The sequence below is a fragment of the Ips typographus genome, linkage group LG14 (assembly GCF_016097725.1).
Source record: "Ips typographus isolate SLU linkage group LG14, UJ_Ityp_2.0, whole genome shotgun sequence".
Classification (NCBI taxonomy): Eukaryota; Metazoa; Arthropoda; class Insecta; order Coleoptera; family Curculionidae; genus Ips; species Ips typographus.
Genome location: NC_138435.1, coordinates 5,363,554 through 5,379,345, shown reverse-complemented (window position 1 = coordinate 5,379,345; position 15,792 = coordinate 5,363,554). Strand labels below are relative to the sequence as shown.

The 15,792-nt window shown below is 38.2% G+C and overlaps 2 protein-coding genes and 1 long non-coding RNA gene across 3 annotated transcripts in view; 1 reads left to right on the top strand and 2 right to left on the bottom strand.

Moving 5' to 3' along the window:
* The window catches only part of LOC145738023 (uncharacterized), a 207,219-nt gene that overhangs the window by 18,645 nt on the left and 172,782 nt on the right, over positions 1 to 15,792 (top strand). The gene's annotated exons all lie outside the window — the stretch shown is intronic.
* On the bottom strand, positions 6,927 to 7,533 carry LOC145738020 (uncharacterized). The gene is made up of 2 exons (XM_081992880.1): positions 7,402 to 7,533; positions 6,927 to 7,281 (listed from the first exon to the last, which is right to left on the bottom strand). The coding sequence occupies exon 2, from the start codon at positions 7,279 to 7,281 to the stop codon at positions 6,949 to 6,951; it is 333 nt and encodes a 110-aa protein (XP_081849006.1). The 5' UTR covers positions 7,402 to 7,533; the 3' UTR covers positions 6,927 to 6,948.
* Positions 12,586 to 14,433, bottom strand: LOC145737873 (uncharacterized). The gene is made up of 3 exons (XM_081992714.1): positions 14,425 to 14,433; positions 12,669 to 14,006; positions 12,586 to 12,606 (listed from the first exon to the last, which is right to left on the bottom strand). The coding sequence occupies exons 1-3, from the start codon at positions 14,431 to 14,433 to the stop codon at positions 12,586 to 12,588; spliced, it is 1,368 nt and encodes a 455-aa protein (XP_081848840.1).

The following is a 15,792-nucleotide window of genomic DNA, read 5'->3' as shown; positions in this document are numbered from 1 at the left end:
CCTGGTTTATTATGATTTTATTGGGAGTTAGTAACGTTTTCGTTGGGTTAGGAAACCTGTTATTTTATTAGCTAGTAAGTTAGGAGTTGTTAAGCTTAAGTACGTATTCAATAGAACTTGATGGTAGAGTTAACTGTGTTTTATTTTCACGCTGAAACGAGATCCCAGGCAAAATAAGTTGAATTAAATTCAACACGTCACGCTAGTCGTGACAATACAAATAGAGTTAGAGTATCCCAAAATGAAGCAAGCATGTGGAAACTGCATCCAAGAGCTTTATGAATGGCCAACGCATTTAAGGTCGTCTCAAAGACAAACTTAACAATCTGAAAGGTTACATAGAGTCCAAGTATTCCACTCGATATATCTCCTAAAATTGTAAACCACCCACACAGTCTCTGTAAGGTGGGTGATGCGATTTTTTCCATTTCCTTAGCATCAAACAACGATAAGGTCGTAAAACCTTGTGAATCTATCGGTTGTCCGGCCATTTTCCGAAACAATATATTATTCAGGGCTGGTCTCTCCATGTTGAACATCATGGCGTCCTGAGCTCGATGAATTTCTGTGTCAGTATAGATGCCGTCCGAGCCTAAATTGTTAATGCTTTCGAATTGATATGGTTCTTCGTCAGCTTTCAATTCTTGCGGCTGAACATATCAGCCGCAAGAATTGAAATAAATTATAAAGCAGGAGCAGTTGACGACGCGGGGAGATGTGAAGGAATGTCCTTATAGTGAAAACGGTAAAACCTACAAAAATGTGGTTGTTACTGCGGGAGTTAAAAAGTTGAGAGATGGGTTGACATGTCCATTCAAAGTAGGTTACTGTATGGACTACGATACAGGCGAAACAACTTGGGAACAGATTGCAGAACCGGAGTGTAATCGGTTCAATGTCCTGTATGAAGGTCAGGCTACCTTCATTACCGAAAGATAGATATTAAGCTAGAAGATATTGTCACGAATGGAAAATCCATTGATTGAAAAGATGGACTGATTAACTTAAAAAACATCGAGGATTGCGAAATGTTAAGCGCACGAGGCAAGGTCGCATCACGATGCAACCGAATGTGTCATGCACCGAGTGCACCGTATCGGTGATGAATCACCACCACCTGCTTTGCAGAAACGTGAAAAACAAGCGACAATAACAAACTGCGTCAGCCGATCAATCGGGTATAAAATACGCCGATTCTAGCAGTGTGGGATAAGTGTGAACCGATCAACGGTAGTGTGACCAGCTGACCCGAGAAGTCGTAATGTCGACTCTCCTCGGGAAAAGATTAAGTTAATTAGTCAGTTCTCCGAAATTGTTTAAACGCAAAGTGTCCAAGCCATTGCCCGGAAAAGCTAAGTCCTTAGCTATGTTTATGTAAGTACAATTGTTAATTGTCAACCTTTTATTTACAACCGTATTGTGCATCCATTTGTGTATTCCGTGTTTAATAGATTTAAGTGTTATACAAGGAAAACTCAGTGTTTAATTCCATCCCTAAAACTGAGATCCCGGCGCGACGTTTATCGTCGTGAGTCAGTTTAATTGGTGAACCCAGAAGGGCTCATAAATTAAACGTGACATTTGGTGGAGGTGCCGGGTATTTGTACTGATGTGCTCATATAATGGATGGTCGTTATTCAACCTATCAGCATCAACGAACCAATGTTTGGACTCATTGAATTTGTAAGAGAGGACTATGAATGCTAAATCGCTTGCAAGAGTTTCTGCATATTCTCCATCTATATTCTTTCTCATATTAACTTGCTGGTAGACATTTTCCAATCCGTCTAAATAATTAATGTATGGATGTCCCCAATGCCTGAAGGAACCGAAAATCGCTAAAACAAGATCAGGATTGTTCAATTGTATTATTTTATCAAATATAGGTCTGATGTCGATGCCCTTTAACAATAAATCTTCTATTGTTAATTGTATGTGGTTAGGGAAATCCAAGAATCGGGGTATGAGGGGTCTATGCCTTCCGGCTAAATCAGCCAATCTCATAGATGCAATAGGCTCAATCATTTTCAATCCGTCATAGACATCATTCCCAACTAATGACATTATCTTATCACCTAACAGGTAGATCTCTTGTAGAATCTCCCAATCTTGATTTGAGAATGTTTCATCGACTCGGTTTATCATCGAAAACAGTGTTTGAAACCGAGCTATGTAAGTGTCTTTTAACATTAATAAGGTATTCCTGTCTAAGAGGACTTTCTCATCTACAAGCACTACGAATCCGTGTGTGATCAAAATCTTTCCGAAATTATCTGAACTGTAAATTAAATCTGCTGTAAAATCGGGATGAAGATATTTTATTCCTTTTAGTTTTGTCAGCTCAGATCTCTCTTTATCATCGATAGCATTGAGACACAACGCTACAATGTGCAAATCCAGAAAATAAGCTCCCCATCTCAGAATTTGGGACGGACAGCTGTTTTTCGACGGATTGACGACAGTCTTATTTAACCATCCCAGAATAAATGACTGGATGATGTCGAATGTTTGATTGGAATCTGTTTGACTGATGTCCAACAACGACTTGAATTTAGATGCATAGACTCTCCCATACAAATTCTTATTGCCCCACCATATATGTAAATCATCAGGATTCTTCAGTGATTCGCTGTTCACATTCAACTTCCTGATAGCGGATCTTCTCTTCTCCCAGACCTTCACATTCCAGGATTTTCTGTAAGACCTGCCCATTAGATACTTTTGGAACTCAATAATTTCGTCTCGGATTAGTGGAGAATTCAACGAGTAATCTACATTGGATAGGTATTCGTATCCTTTCTTGACTCCAAAAAGGACTTCAGAATCAAAATCATTAAAATCGGTTAGGGGATCTATATTAAGGTCAGAAAAACTAAAACTTTCATGGATATCCATTTTGTTATTTCTGTTAAATCAGTTTTTTTCAAGACTTTTTTAAACCCCAAATCTGTGCAATGGGAGGTCTGTCCCATTGGGATGAATTCCATTGTTTTCAAGATATTGTCTTGGTCTTTGTTGTTGGACTTTACATCTGATTAGAATATAAATTAACAACTTCCATAGAGCAACTACTAAGATTAACATACCAAAAATGTATAAGATGATAAATAGAATTTTCTTCCACAAGCTGGTGGTATTAGATTCTAGAACCTCAAGAATATTTCCGGATTTATAATGTGGTGGATCTATTTTATCACTGATTTTGATCTCCTCTGACTCATTCAAGAATATATGTTGATCATATACTAACTGATGTTCCAAGGTGTACAGTGTTGATAATTCTCGGTCCAAGAGTCCTGAATCTGGAGTTTTAAAAGAATCATTGAGCAAGATAATCCCATTGTACCAATTACATACCTTTCTTTCATCCGGAAGAGTAGTGTAATGAAGACAGGGCATAATCAGTTCTTTCCCTATATCTTTTGAGTTAGTATACATCATTTTACAAACTTTATCCAAATAATCACATGTCATATGATAAGAGTCGATCGGAATGTATTCTACTTTTGTCTTCATTACTCCTTGAGGAGTTGCAATAAATGCATCCCCAAATCCAGGAGACAATGGAGATAAAAAACCTAAGTCCCTTCTTGTTATGTTTTTATTCGCATTGATTTTAGTGACTGTGTCCAAACACCTCTCATATCTGGTCGAATCTTCTATTTCTAATTGACTTTCTATTCCTGTATCTGGAGATGTCATTGATACATCTCTCTCCTGACTGCAGGTTGGTATTGTACTCAGCAACTTTTTAATTTTTTCTTTGTCAGCGGGAGGAGTCAATTGAAAGGCATGTCCGTATGGGGTGAGGAGATATTCCTCTCCACAATAGTGCATGCCCTTACAAATAGTACTCATCGGGACCGATGGAATGTAATCCCCCTCTATCATTATGGTAGATAAGGTCGGGACATCTGGAGGGATGTAAATGTAAATATCCTTTATACGGTAATCACTGCATTTGGGAAAGGATGATTCTTTGGAAATCCACATGACGTTATCATGACGCGTTTTGCAAGTGGTAGTCTTGCATTTACCCCCTGGAAACAATGCGTCAACAAATTTCATGCTGTAATGGTCAAATGATACGAAATGTTCCTTAACCAAGATATATCTAGTAGGATTATTATTCGTAGCCAACCAAGAGCACTGATAATTTGGTTTGACAGGGACTGGCAAGACTCCTTCTAGATATAACTGGACATTCTCAAGACATTCAGAAGCAGTGATAGTCTCTGGAGATATCACAAAAGTTTGTTCCTGAGATCCGATAAGATTTTCATAACAAGAGGATGTCCATACCTCTTTGCTACATAAATAGCCTTGATGATCATAGCTTTTTACTCTGGGACTCTTAGTCTGAATGACAATTTGTTGATAATCATTCCCTATCAAATGAGGAAATGTTATGTCACAATGAAAATCATGCGCTCCAATTCGCTCAAAATGGGAAGTGTTGGAATAAGGCAAAATAAAGTAAGATCTATTTAAAATTATTTTGCTAAATAAAAAAACCAAAAACGTTAATGAAAACATGATCGAAGAAAATTCTTTTATCTGAAATCTGTTATTTCTGTTGTTTTTTTCTCATCGTTAGACATGTATTCAGGTTATTGGCAAGTCAAAGTAAAAGAAGAAAGTAAGCCACTTACTGCCTTTACAGCGCCAGGTCACGGATTATGGGAATTTAACGTAATGCCTTTTGGATTGTGCAATGCCCCGGCAACATTTCAACAGTTGGGAGATGTAGTGTTTAGGGATTTGAAATGGAAGGAAGTTTTAATTTACATGGACGACATTATAATTTTTTCTAAAACGATAGATGAACATTTAGAAAAATTACGTAAAGTTTTCAATAGACTCCGAAGTGCAGGCTTAACACTAAAACCTAAAAAATGTGAATATTTAAAGGAAAAAATTAATATTCTTGGTTATACAATTTCAAAAGACGGAATTTTTCCTGATAAATCGAAATTAATTTCAATTGAAAATTTTCCAAAACCAAAGAATGTAAAAGGTGTACAAAGTTTTTTGGGACTTTGTAACTACTACCGGAAGTTTATAGAAAATTTTGCGAAAATTGCACGTCCTTTACATGATTTAACAAAGAAGCAAAATAAATTTGATTGGCAGGACATACATGACAAAGCATTTCAAACACTAAAACAAAAATTGATTAGTGAACCAGTTTTGGCACATTTTCAACCAAATAAAGGATGTGAATTGAGGGTAGATGCATGTAAAGATGGAATCGGAGCAATATTATTGCAGGAGGATCATGAAAATGCGTTACACCCAATAGCATATGCAAGTAGAAGCCTTAGCAAAGCTGAGAAAAATTATTCTATAACAGAACTTGAAGGGTTAGCAGCTATATGGGCGCTATCCTATTTTAGGCACTTTATTTATGGAAAACCTATAAAAATAGTGACTGATCATCATGCGCTATGTTGGTTAAAAACCTTGAAAGAGACTACTGGACGTTTAGCGCGTTGGGCGTTAAAGTTATCTGAATTTGACTACACAGTACATCATAAATCAGGAATTGCTCACAGGGATGCAGACTGCGTAAGCAGATATCCTGTTTTACCAGCAAATACGAAAGTACAAGAAATTGACGAAATACCAACCTTTTTATTGGATATGCGTAACATTGCAGAATTGCAAGCAGAAGATAAACACATTTTGGAAATAATTCAGGCTATAAAACATCCTGAAGAAGCTACAATTGGTATACGCAAGCAAGCGAAAAATTTTAGGCTTGAGTCAGAAGTTTTGTACCGTATAAACCCGCATGAAGTGGGCCGGACTAAACTTTTAGTGATACCGCAACAATTAATAGGGGAAATTTTGTACTCCCACCACTCAGAACCGCTGAGTGGCCATTTGGGATTGTCAAAAACCCTAGCGAAGGTAAAACAAAGATACTATTGGCAAGGGTTGCAAAAGGACGTGGAACGTTTTGTAAAAGGATGTCCGGATTGTCAGGCCAGGAAAGGCCAACAAAATCAAAAGCCTATTGGTCTGTTACATCCTATTCCAGTTGGCACCCCATTTGAAAAAGTTGGGATAGATTTGTTAGGCCCGTTTCGCAGAAGTAGCAGCGGAAAAACCATGATAGTGGTAGCGACAGATTACGCCACAAGGTGGGCGGAGACTGACGCATTACCGAGCGGCAAAGCCGGACCTGTAGCAAAATTTATACTGGAAAGAATTATTACAAAACACGGTGCACCCAAGGAATTGTTAAGCGATAGAGGGAAAGTTTTTCAATCAGAATTGGTTACGGAATTGCTAAAAAAGATGGGGACAACAAGTCAGTTTACTACTGCATATCATCCCGCAACTAATGGCTTAACAGAAAGATTTAATAAAACTTTAGCCAATATGTTATCTATGTATACTAATACTGATCAATCAAATTGGGATGAATATCTTCCACATGTGACTTTTGCGTACAATTCTGCAAAACAAGATAGTACTAAATTCTCACCATTCATGCTGGTGTACGGTCGTGAACCTATTTTACCAACGGAAGCAAACTTGTTGCCACCCTTAGAAAGTAGTAATAGCGACCAAATTAGAGACATTGGTTTAGCAGTCAGAAATTTGGCAGTTGAAAATATAAAACGGCGTCAAGACATAGATAAATTACGTTATGATTGTAAACACCGCCATGTTGAATTTGAAGTGGGGGACCAAGTAAAAGTTTTCACCCCTATTAGGAAAGTAGGAAAAAGTGAAAAATTACTGCTTAGATGGTTTGGTCCTTATTACATAAATCGGAAAATGTCTGATGTGGACTATGAGATACGAAAGGGCATTTCGCCAAAATCTAAAACTGAAGTGGTCCATGTAAGCAGAATTTTACATTACCATGACCCATGGACACCAGAGGGAACTCCGCAACAAAAATAATACAAGCATTTCGGTTAATAATTTATTTTTTTAAAAAAAATAAAAATTGACAGTTTTTGCGTGGCTGCCAATGGCTTCGACAGCCAAACGCGGCGCCACCGCTGTTGAGGCGTCGTTGACGCCTTCCTCCTGGTCTTCTGGGGATGCAGGAACTTCAGGAGGAGCCTCCACCTCCCCTGCCACTGGAGGGGGAGCCTCCGCCTCGCTGGCCGTAGAGGGACCAGCATCGGTTGCAGCCCCCAGCTTGAGGCTGGCCACACCCACGGTGCGTTTGGCCCGCTGGGCAGCCAGGAGGGCCATCAGGGCAGCACCGCGGCCCCGGCCCCGGACCTTTTCAGGGGGAACGTCACTTCCAGGTTCCATCTGAAAGGGAAGATATTGTTAACATTGGATAGCGAAACAAAAAGAATTTTTCTTTGGAAGGAAAAATATATCGAGATGATGAATAAAAAAAAAAAGAGGAAAGAAACCACTTATACTTACTTTCAAAAAACACGACACTACAAAAAGATACACTGTAAAGTCCCGTGGTGGTCAGAGGACGAACTGTGGAGAATGTGATAAGAAAACCGTATAAATACAATTCAGATCCCTCTCTACCGAAAAGACAGGATGCTGAAATTAGCAAAATACTTCCAGACGATGAACTTGTCAAATGTTAAGGTTATCAGAGAAATGTTTTCCCAACGAACCAAATGGTGCACCATGCTTAAACCCATGGGATTCGCTGATTTGGCTAGTTCGGAATAATATCTTAATGAGACCAGACATTGTTCAGTGCAGACCGATTAATGCATAAAATGCAAAAATGCAATTAAGCATAATGTTGAAACAAAGTAACAATTATAATGTACGGCTCCACATATTGAGCTATGTACCTATTTTTACAGGGCCCAAGGATTTTATTCTGTTATCTGCGTCTGAATTTTTATTGCGCAAATTTTTAAAATTCAAGAACAGATATCACTTTAATTTTCCCTATGAGATAAAAAAATGGTTACATGTAATATTGTTATTGTAATGTAGGTACCTACAAACAAATGAAGATAAGTAATGATGTTGTCGGTGTAATAATCACCTTGACCATTTAGTTGTTTATGCATTTGGTAAAGAAAGCAACTAATTCGCGAGCGATAAGACAAATTTGATTCATCGCTACGCGCAGTTATGAATAATGACTAATTACTGGATTAGTTTAAATAAACCCGAATGGGTCAACAATTTACAGTGTCATTTTAGAAATCGGTCGTGAAGTAACACTTAGGTAAAGTCAACCTATAAGTTTCGCGGAAGTGCCAAAAATGGAATGGATCGTGAATTTCTTGTTTTACATTAGGTGTGTTACCGAAATAAACACCAAACTGTATTTATACAAGTTGGCACTGTACCACTTGTGGGAACTGCAAGGAGAGTTTGATCAAGTGGTACCAATACAATTATTGGGGGTTACAAAATCTCTACTTGGCCTGTGGACTCAGATCATTCACACGGAGTATACCATACTGCTACTTAGCGAGAAAATACGTCAAGGGGGCACTCCGTTTTCGACATGTGATTGTGCAATTTGCATATCACCCCAACAGCCTCAATATCGACCTGAGGATTTTTGGCGAGCATGGGAAAATGTATTTTTGCAAGGATGTCCTTGTGCTACATGTGTGTACGGAAGAACTCAATTTTTGAATCAACCAGGTCATCCGCCATATCCACATGCTTATGTAGCGCATGATATGACATATCAGTTTCGGGTACCAGTAGTGCCCCAAACGCAGGAAAGGGATAAAATATCAGAAGTCAATTCTGCTGGCACATCTTTTGGGGGTGCATTTGGATCTCCTGAATCGCACGCAAGTCAGGTCGACCTCAATCCGGCACTAGGCCCGAATCCGGAAAACCTGGCGCAGGTGCCAGAAGGGAGGTACATTAATCAGCAACAGACTGAAGAAGTTTTTAGACACGCGGTAACACAGCCGTTTATCGCGCAATTAGAATCATTCGACAACACGGGGCCATATACGTATCAGCAGCTATGAGATCTGCAATTTAATCTATGTTACCCTATTATTGTTTGTTTATTATGTATTGTTTTGTATTTTAATGGCTATATATATATGCATATGCAGACGTGATATACACAAGTGGATGATATATAAAAAAAAAAAATATATATATACAATAAGAATTTTTTAGAATGTATGGTGTCATATTATCCCCAAATAGCGAGTATAATCTAGTCACATTGTCATGAAATTAATCCAATTATTTTTTAGCGCCATGAACTAATAGGTGTGATAAAAAATGTTTCGCTGAAGAGGCGAGTATTCCTGAGACGACGCTCCGACAATCTTGTTGGTTGATAACGAGCCACTAACATAAAAAGTCGACGTTGTTTACATGACTAATTGTGATTACGCGGTGCATACACGGGATTCCTTGCTTTACAGCATTTGGAAATGAATTTCACACGTTCCATTTTTTATTTTTTAATGGAAAATGGATCGTATATACTAACAAATAAATAAAGGTTACAAATGATGCTCAAATTAATTTTGTTATCAGACATAATATTGTATATTAAGCCTTAAGTAACACATACTAACCTTTTGTCTTATATTTCATGTAACACTGAGGGCTATGTAAGAAAGAGGCAAACTATGATGAGCCATTATTGTTGTTGGAACTCCCGATGGGCCTGTACATTAATACGAAGGTCCAAGCAAGCCGAATCATCGATTCATTGATCGATCCACACCACAAATATTTATGGAACAGTGATCACAATGGTGTTCAGTGATGTGAAATGCGAAGTGTGGCTCATAGGACTAAGCCTCTATTGAACTTTTTCTCAGTGTTGCGATATTTTTTTTTTTTTTTTTTTTTTTTTTTTTTTTTTTTTGTTCTGCCATTGCCGGAACCGAATATTAGGTTTCTTGTTAGAATAAGTACTAACTTATTATTAGGACATGATTGTAAACTTAACTGAGTACCATGAAATACTCACATATGTAAACCTACTAACCATTTATCATAATACCTTGGTATGTACGCATGTACATTTTTGAATTTATGTTAACGATATTTTTTTTTTTTTTTTTCTACTGTTTAAAGTTTTTATTGTTATTCATATAAAACTGGGGACCAGTTTTTCTGGGGCGGAGGCATATGTCACGAATGGAAAATCCATTGATTGAAAAGATGGACTGATTAACTTAAAAAACATCGAGGATTGCGAAATGTTAAGCGCACGAGGCAAGGTCGCATCACGATGCAACCGAATGTGTCATGCACCGAGTGCACCGTATCGGTGATGAATCACCACCACCTGCTTTGCAGAAACGTGAAAAACAAGCGACAATAACAAACTGCGTCAGCCGATCAATCGGGTATAAAATACGCCGATTCTAGCAGTGTGGGATAAGTGTGAACCGATCAACGGTAGTGTGACCAGCTGACCCGAGAAGTCGTAATAGCGACTCTCCTCGGGAAAAGATTAAGTTAATTAGTCAGTTCTCCGAAATTGTTTAAACGCAAAGTGTCCAAGCCATTGCCCGGAAAAGCTAAGTCCTTAGCTATGTTTATGTAAGTACAATTGTTAATTGTCAACCTTTTATTTACAACCGTATTGTGCATCCATTTGTGTATTCCGTGTTTAATAGATTTAAGTGTTATACAAGGAAAACTCAGTGTTTAATTCCATCCCTAAAACTGAGATCCCGGCGCGACGTTTATCGTCGTGAGTCAGTTTAATTGGTGAACCCAGAAGGGCTCATAAATTAAACGTGACAATATTCGCTCTCAAACTTGTCCGGAAGACTACCTTGTGCGGTTATGCAATTTGTGAGAGTGAACATCCACGACTAATGGTTGCTCCCAAAGTTAATCCGTTCGCGACCACACCTTGGGAAAATTCGGAGCAATCCAACGAAGCAGATTTGATTACTTATGTCAATACGAAGTTCCTATATGTCGAGCAATCTTTCAAGCGAACCATAGATTCAATGTTCACCCAGACTATATACCGACCCTATATCCCTTAACTCCTAATGTTGTGGCGACCTTATTCCAAAACCAATTGGGATATGTTGCCAAAGTAGCTGGAGAGGTTTTATATCACTTAGACTGCCACGCTAATTTTTAGATTTTATTGCCTCAGGCCAAGTGTGCGATTTCGAATAAACTGTTGTGTTAGTGGCTTTTGTGCACTTTTATGAACTTCTATGGCATATTTTTCCAAAAATTTGTATTTGTTTTTAGTTTTTTTTTAGGGGTATCGCTAGCGATACACCTGGCCTGTGCTGAAAATTTTTCACTCTAGGCCAGGTGTATCCCTGGCGATACACCATTTAAATTTTTTTTTTTTTTATTACAGGTGTGAACATCTTCAGTAATTTTGTGCAAGTGTTAAATAAAAACTATTATTTGAAAGTGTAAGTGTTTAAAAACATAAAAACAATGGCCAAAAAGTATCTAACGGACGCTGAGTTAGCTGCGGCTCTTGAAGAAGATGATGACGTGGACATGAGTGATAAAGACGCTGACTCCGGAGATGATCCCAACTTCAGCCCAGATGATAGTGAAATCAGCAGCGAAAACGAGAGCCGAACATCTACACCCCCACCCCGTCGGCGTCGTGTACCTTCTCCACCTTCTCCAGTAGCTGCTACTCCGCCAAGGGCGACGCCATCGCCAGTTCCCCTTATTACTGCTCGACCGGGGGCTACGGTCAATATAAACGATGCTTTCCAAAATATTGTTTGGACTGATCCTGTAGGAAGGCAACAAAACTTTGCGTTTACTGGTACCACTGGTATGGATCCAACCATTGCAGGAGTATTGGCGCTTGCTGAACCAATAGATTATTTTTCGCTTTTTTTGACCAACGACATAATACAAATTATGGTCGATGAAACCAACTTATACGCAACCCAAACAATTGAGAAACAAAACGATATTACCCCTTTTTCTCATTTACATCGCTGGACACCAACTGACCTAAATGAAATGAGACAGTTCATTGGATTGGTGGGATACATGGGCATAGTAAAAGTTCCAGAGCTTAACAACTATTGGTCTACAAGCAAACTATTTTCCTTTCAACTACCTAAAAACACCATGCCACGAAACCGCTTTGAGATGCTGCTGAGATTTTGGCATTTTGCGGATAACGACCAAGCAGTTCCTGGAAATCGGACACATAAATTAGACAATGTTTTCGATAAACTTGTACAAAACTTTAAAAGTGCCTATGTACCGGGACAAAAAGTTTGCATTGATGAAACTATGGTGCCCTTTCGAGGCCGCCTTAGTTTTCGTCAATATATTCCATCGAAGAGGCATCGGTACGGAATAAAGTCATGATAAATGACTTGAATATCAGTCAAGACAAATGACATCCGCTCGGTCTGTCTTTTGTTTTGTCTTTGTGGTGTTTCTGGGTAATTTAAGTAGTCTTCCAATGCTTGTCCATTTATTGCTGTTTCTCTGTTGTTTAATGTCCACCCAATTTTCCTATCATTTTTCACGTCTCCTATGTTGAATCCCTTTTTGTCATGTGAAATCACTTCCTCAAAGGTTTTTTCCTTCTCTTCTATTTCGAGTACCTGGTGGCTACAGAGTGCCTCATTATTATTTTTACTTACAACCACCTCTTCTATAATTATTTCCTTATTAAGATCTGTTGCCGATCCCCTGGTTGCGAATACAATTGGTATGTCTACAATATTAAAAATATTAGAGGATTCCATGACAACTTCTTCAGTATTTGCGTTCTCGTATATTTCAATATCAGCTCCTAGACCGTGCGCGTTTTCTTTCTCATTTGTATTGACCTGAAATTCCTCGTACAGTCTATATAAAACGGTAAAGTCGCTATCATCGGTATTTGTTATTAGTTCACTTAATTGTTTAAATATACTTATTCTTTCTTCACCCACTATTCGCTTAAAATCCTCGTAGTTTAACACTTTTTCAAATGCACTAGGTTCTACTGCGATTGTTGATTGTATCTGGCTATCAGTTAAACATTTTTTTTTTCCCAAGCACTTTGAATAATCGACAGCATTTTTATCCCAGGGATATAGTCCGCAGGCGCGAAATCCGTTTCGCACAACTTGTGGCTTTAGATGTGTTAGAGCCGATTCTAGAATATACCCGAATTTGTCTTTTGTCAATGCTGCAGCTGAATTCTCCCGTCTCCAATTTAAAACAGCCTTTTTCCATAAACATTTTAATGGCTTGAATGCGGAGACGTCTGCCGGTTGTAGAACTCTGGTAGAATTCGGATATAAGCAAATTAAAATGATACCCAGTTTTTTACACAACTCGCTTACTTTGTAATTCAAATGAGTAGAGTGTCCATCGACAAACAAAATTACGGGAAATGTAACATTTGTTGCCTCAAGGTGTTTGTAAAACACTTTTGAGATATATTCATAGAACAATTCCACTTTCATCCAACCGTTAGGAGTGGCACCGATACCCCAATGTTTTGGGATTGAATCACAAATATTCTGTGGGAGTCTTTTATATGGTTGGTGGTCCACCATTGGTGGAGTTGTTTCGCCGGAAGCAGAGAATGTAAATAACACAGTTAGAGTACTTTTAGCTTGTCCTCTGTCAACTTCGTAGACGTTACGGGTTCCTCTTGGTGCTATTACGTTTTTTGTTTTGGGACACAATTGGAAATTCGTCTGATCCGAATTATATACGCGGGTAGGATCTTGGAGAATATCAAAATATTCGTGTTCTTGTAAATAATTTTCAATCTGTTTAAACCACATTTCGATGTCTTTTCCGCTGACGTTGGCACTGGCCGAAGTCACACCTTCTGGTTGCCTTTCAACTAGGGTTGGATGTCGCCGGAGAAAACTTTTATACCAGCCGTCTCCCGGATAGTTGTTTTTGAAGGGATTCGGACGCGGATTTTCTTCAAGAAATTTCTGAACGCTGGATTGTACATCTTCTTTTCGTTGTGGAAACCCCTTGCGGACACTATCTTTTATCCAATCCACTAATATGCCTTCCTCTTTTTCAGAAAGAACTGGTGGGGGCCCGTGAGTAAGTTTACTAGGTTTATTACTTAATCTGAACTGGAGAGTAGATCGAGGTATATTGTATTTTCTTCCTCCTGTCGGAGGGATTCTTCAGTATATTTCTTATTATATTTCTCATTGAATGACACTTTAGGCATCTAAAAACAAAAAAAAACTTTTACAGACTGATATATTAACGCACATGAGTCTAACTTTTAGATTGGTAATATACAATTTAATTGATTCACATTATAATTTATGTTTAACGTAATAATTGTTTACTTCGCTTAATTCAGTAACTGCAATAAATTATCGATGAACTGGATACAAAATTTCTCAGTAAAACGTTATTGGTGGACTCGGTCAAGACTCCTTCCTGGTGCCTCCCTTAAATGGAATCGCTAAGTGCATTTTATGCTACCTAGATATTTTTCAGACCCTTTTTAAATCGGTGAAAAGCTGCGTAGATACCTACATGTATCATGTTTATCAGTTTATCCAATAAACTGTTTAAAATTATTAGTTTTGCATCTATTTAATGCAATAAACAGATTATTTGCAGAGTGTGATACAGTAATTGGCATATCAATTTTTGAGTCATTGGCATGGTGCGAACAACTGTATACTTAATTCAGTGCTTTATTGTAGGTATCTTATTCATTAACGTTGACCGCAAACATGTCAGTAACCAAAGAAAATGGTGAAATGTTCAAAATTAATAAATTACAGTCATTGGCCCCCTAGGGCCAATAACTGAAATGAGACATTTTGCGCATACAGTTGTTGACACCCCCAAAATATTGTATTTTTTCAGGAAAAAAATGGGTATTCTGTGTTTATTTAAGACATAATATAACAACTAAAAGATAAAAAAATAAAGAACACTATAAAATACATTACATACATGATTTTGTCATTGTTTTGGGTGGCTGTGATCTAAAGAAAATGATTAGAAACTCACCTTTAATTCGCAGCACGTCCTATGCAACACAAGTCGATACCACCATGTTACAACTGATCAAAAGCGCGCGAAAGTAAATGACAGATGAAGTAGTAAGCATGTTGCCGGATTGCGGAAAAATTCCAGCAATCGAATAAATTGAGCTGAACGCTTATAATTGGTGAAAAATTCGTACAAGTGCCAATAACTCGCGGGGTGCCAACAACTGTACTGTTTACCCTATTGGTTGTCGATGATACGGTACTCGGTATGGCCTCTTTATTATCGGCGGTACGTTTTCAGTGATGATACGGTGTGTCACTTTTGTCGTACAAGTCAACTTTTGGTCAGGAGAATGGAAAGTATCTATAAATTCTACAACCAATCATTTTAGTTTGGCTTTGTCGTCGCTTTTGACGTCTTCCAGATTCAATTGCTTTAACATTACTTGGGTACTTTCTAAATTTACTTTTCTAATAGCTTGCTCTTGTACATCAGGCTTATTCTCAATATCCACTTCAAAGGCGTCTGCTATCCTTTGTCTTCGCTGTACCAGCATATCTTTATCTGATACATTCATGAGCCTCACAGGCACCTTGTCGCCCTTTTTACAGAGACTTCTCGCAACTAGTAATCCCTGCTGAGAATCTTCACATGGCTCTATGACAACATGCTGAGTCGTAACTCTTGAAGAATCAGCTATACTAGCTAAACAAATCACCTCACTTCTTGGGGGAATAATTAAATCTTCCTCTAATAAAATTTTCCACGATTTTCCCTCATTTTCCACATAATGAGTCTCATCGAAAAATTCTCCCCGGACTTCGAAGCCTTCCATTTCGGCAGCTCGTGAATTCATTTTAAAATCACCGGAAGATACAAGTTTGCCCTCAGAACATCCAT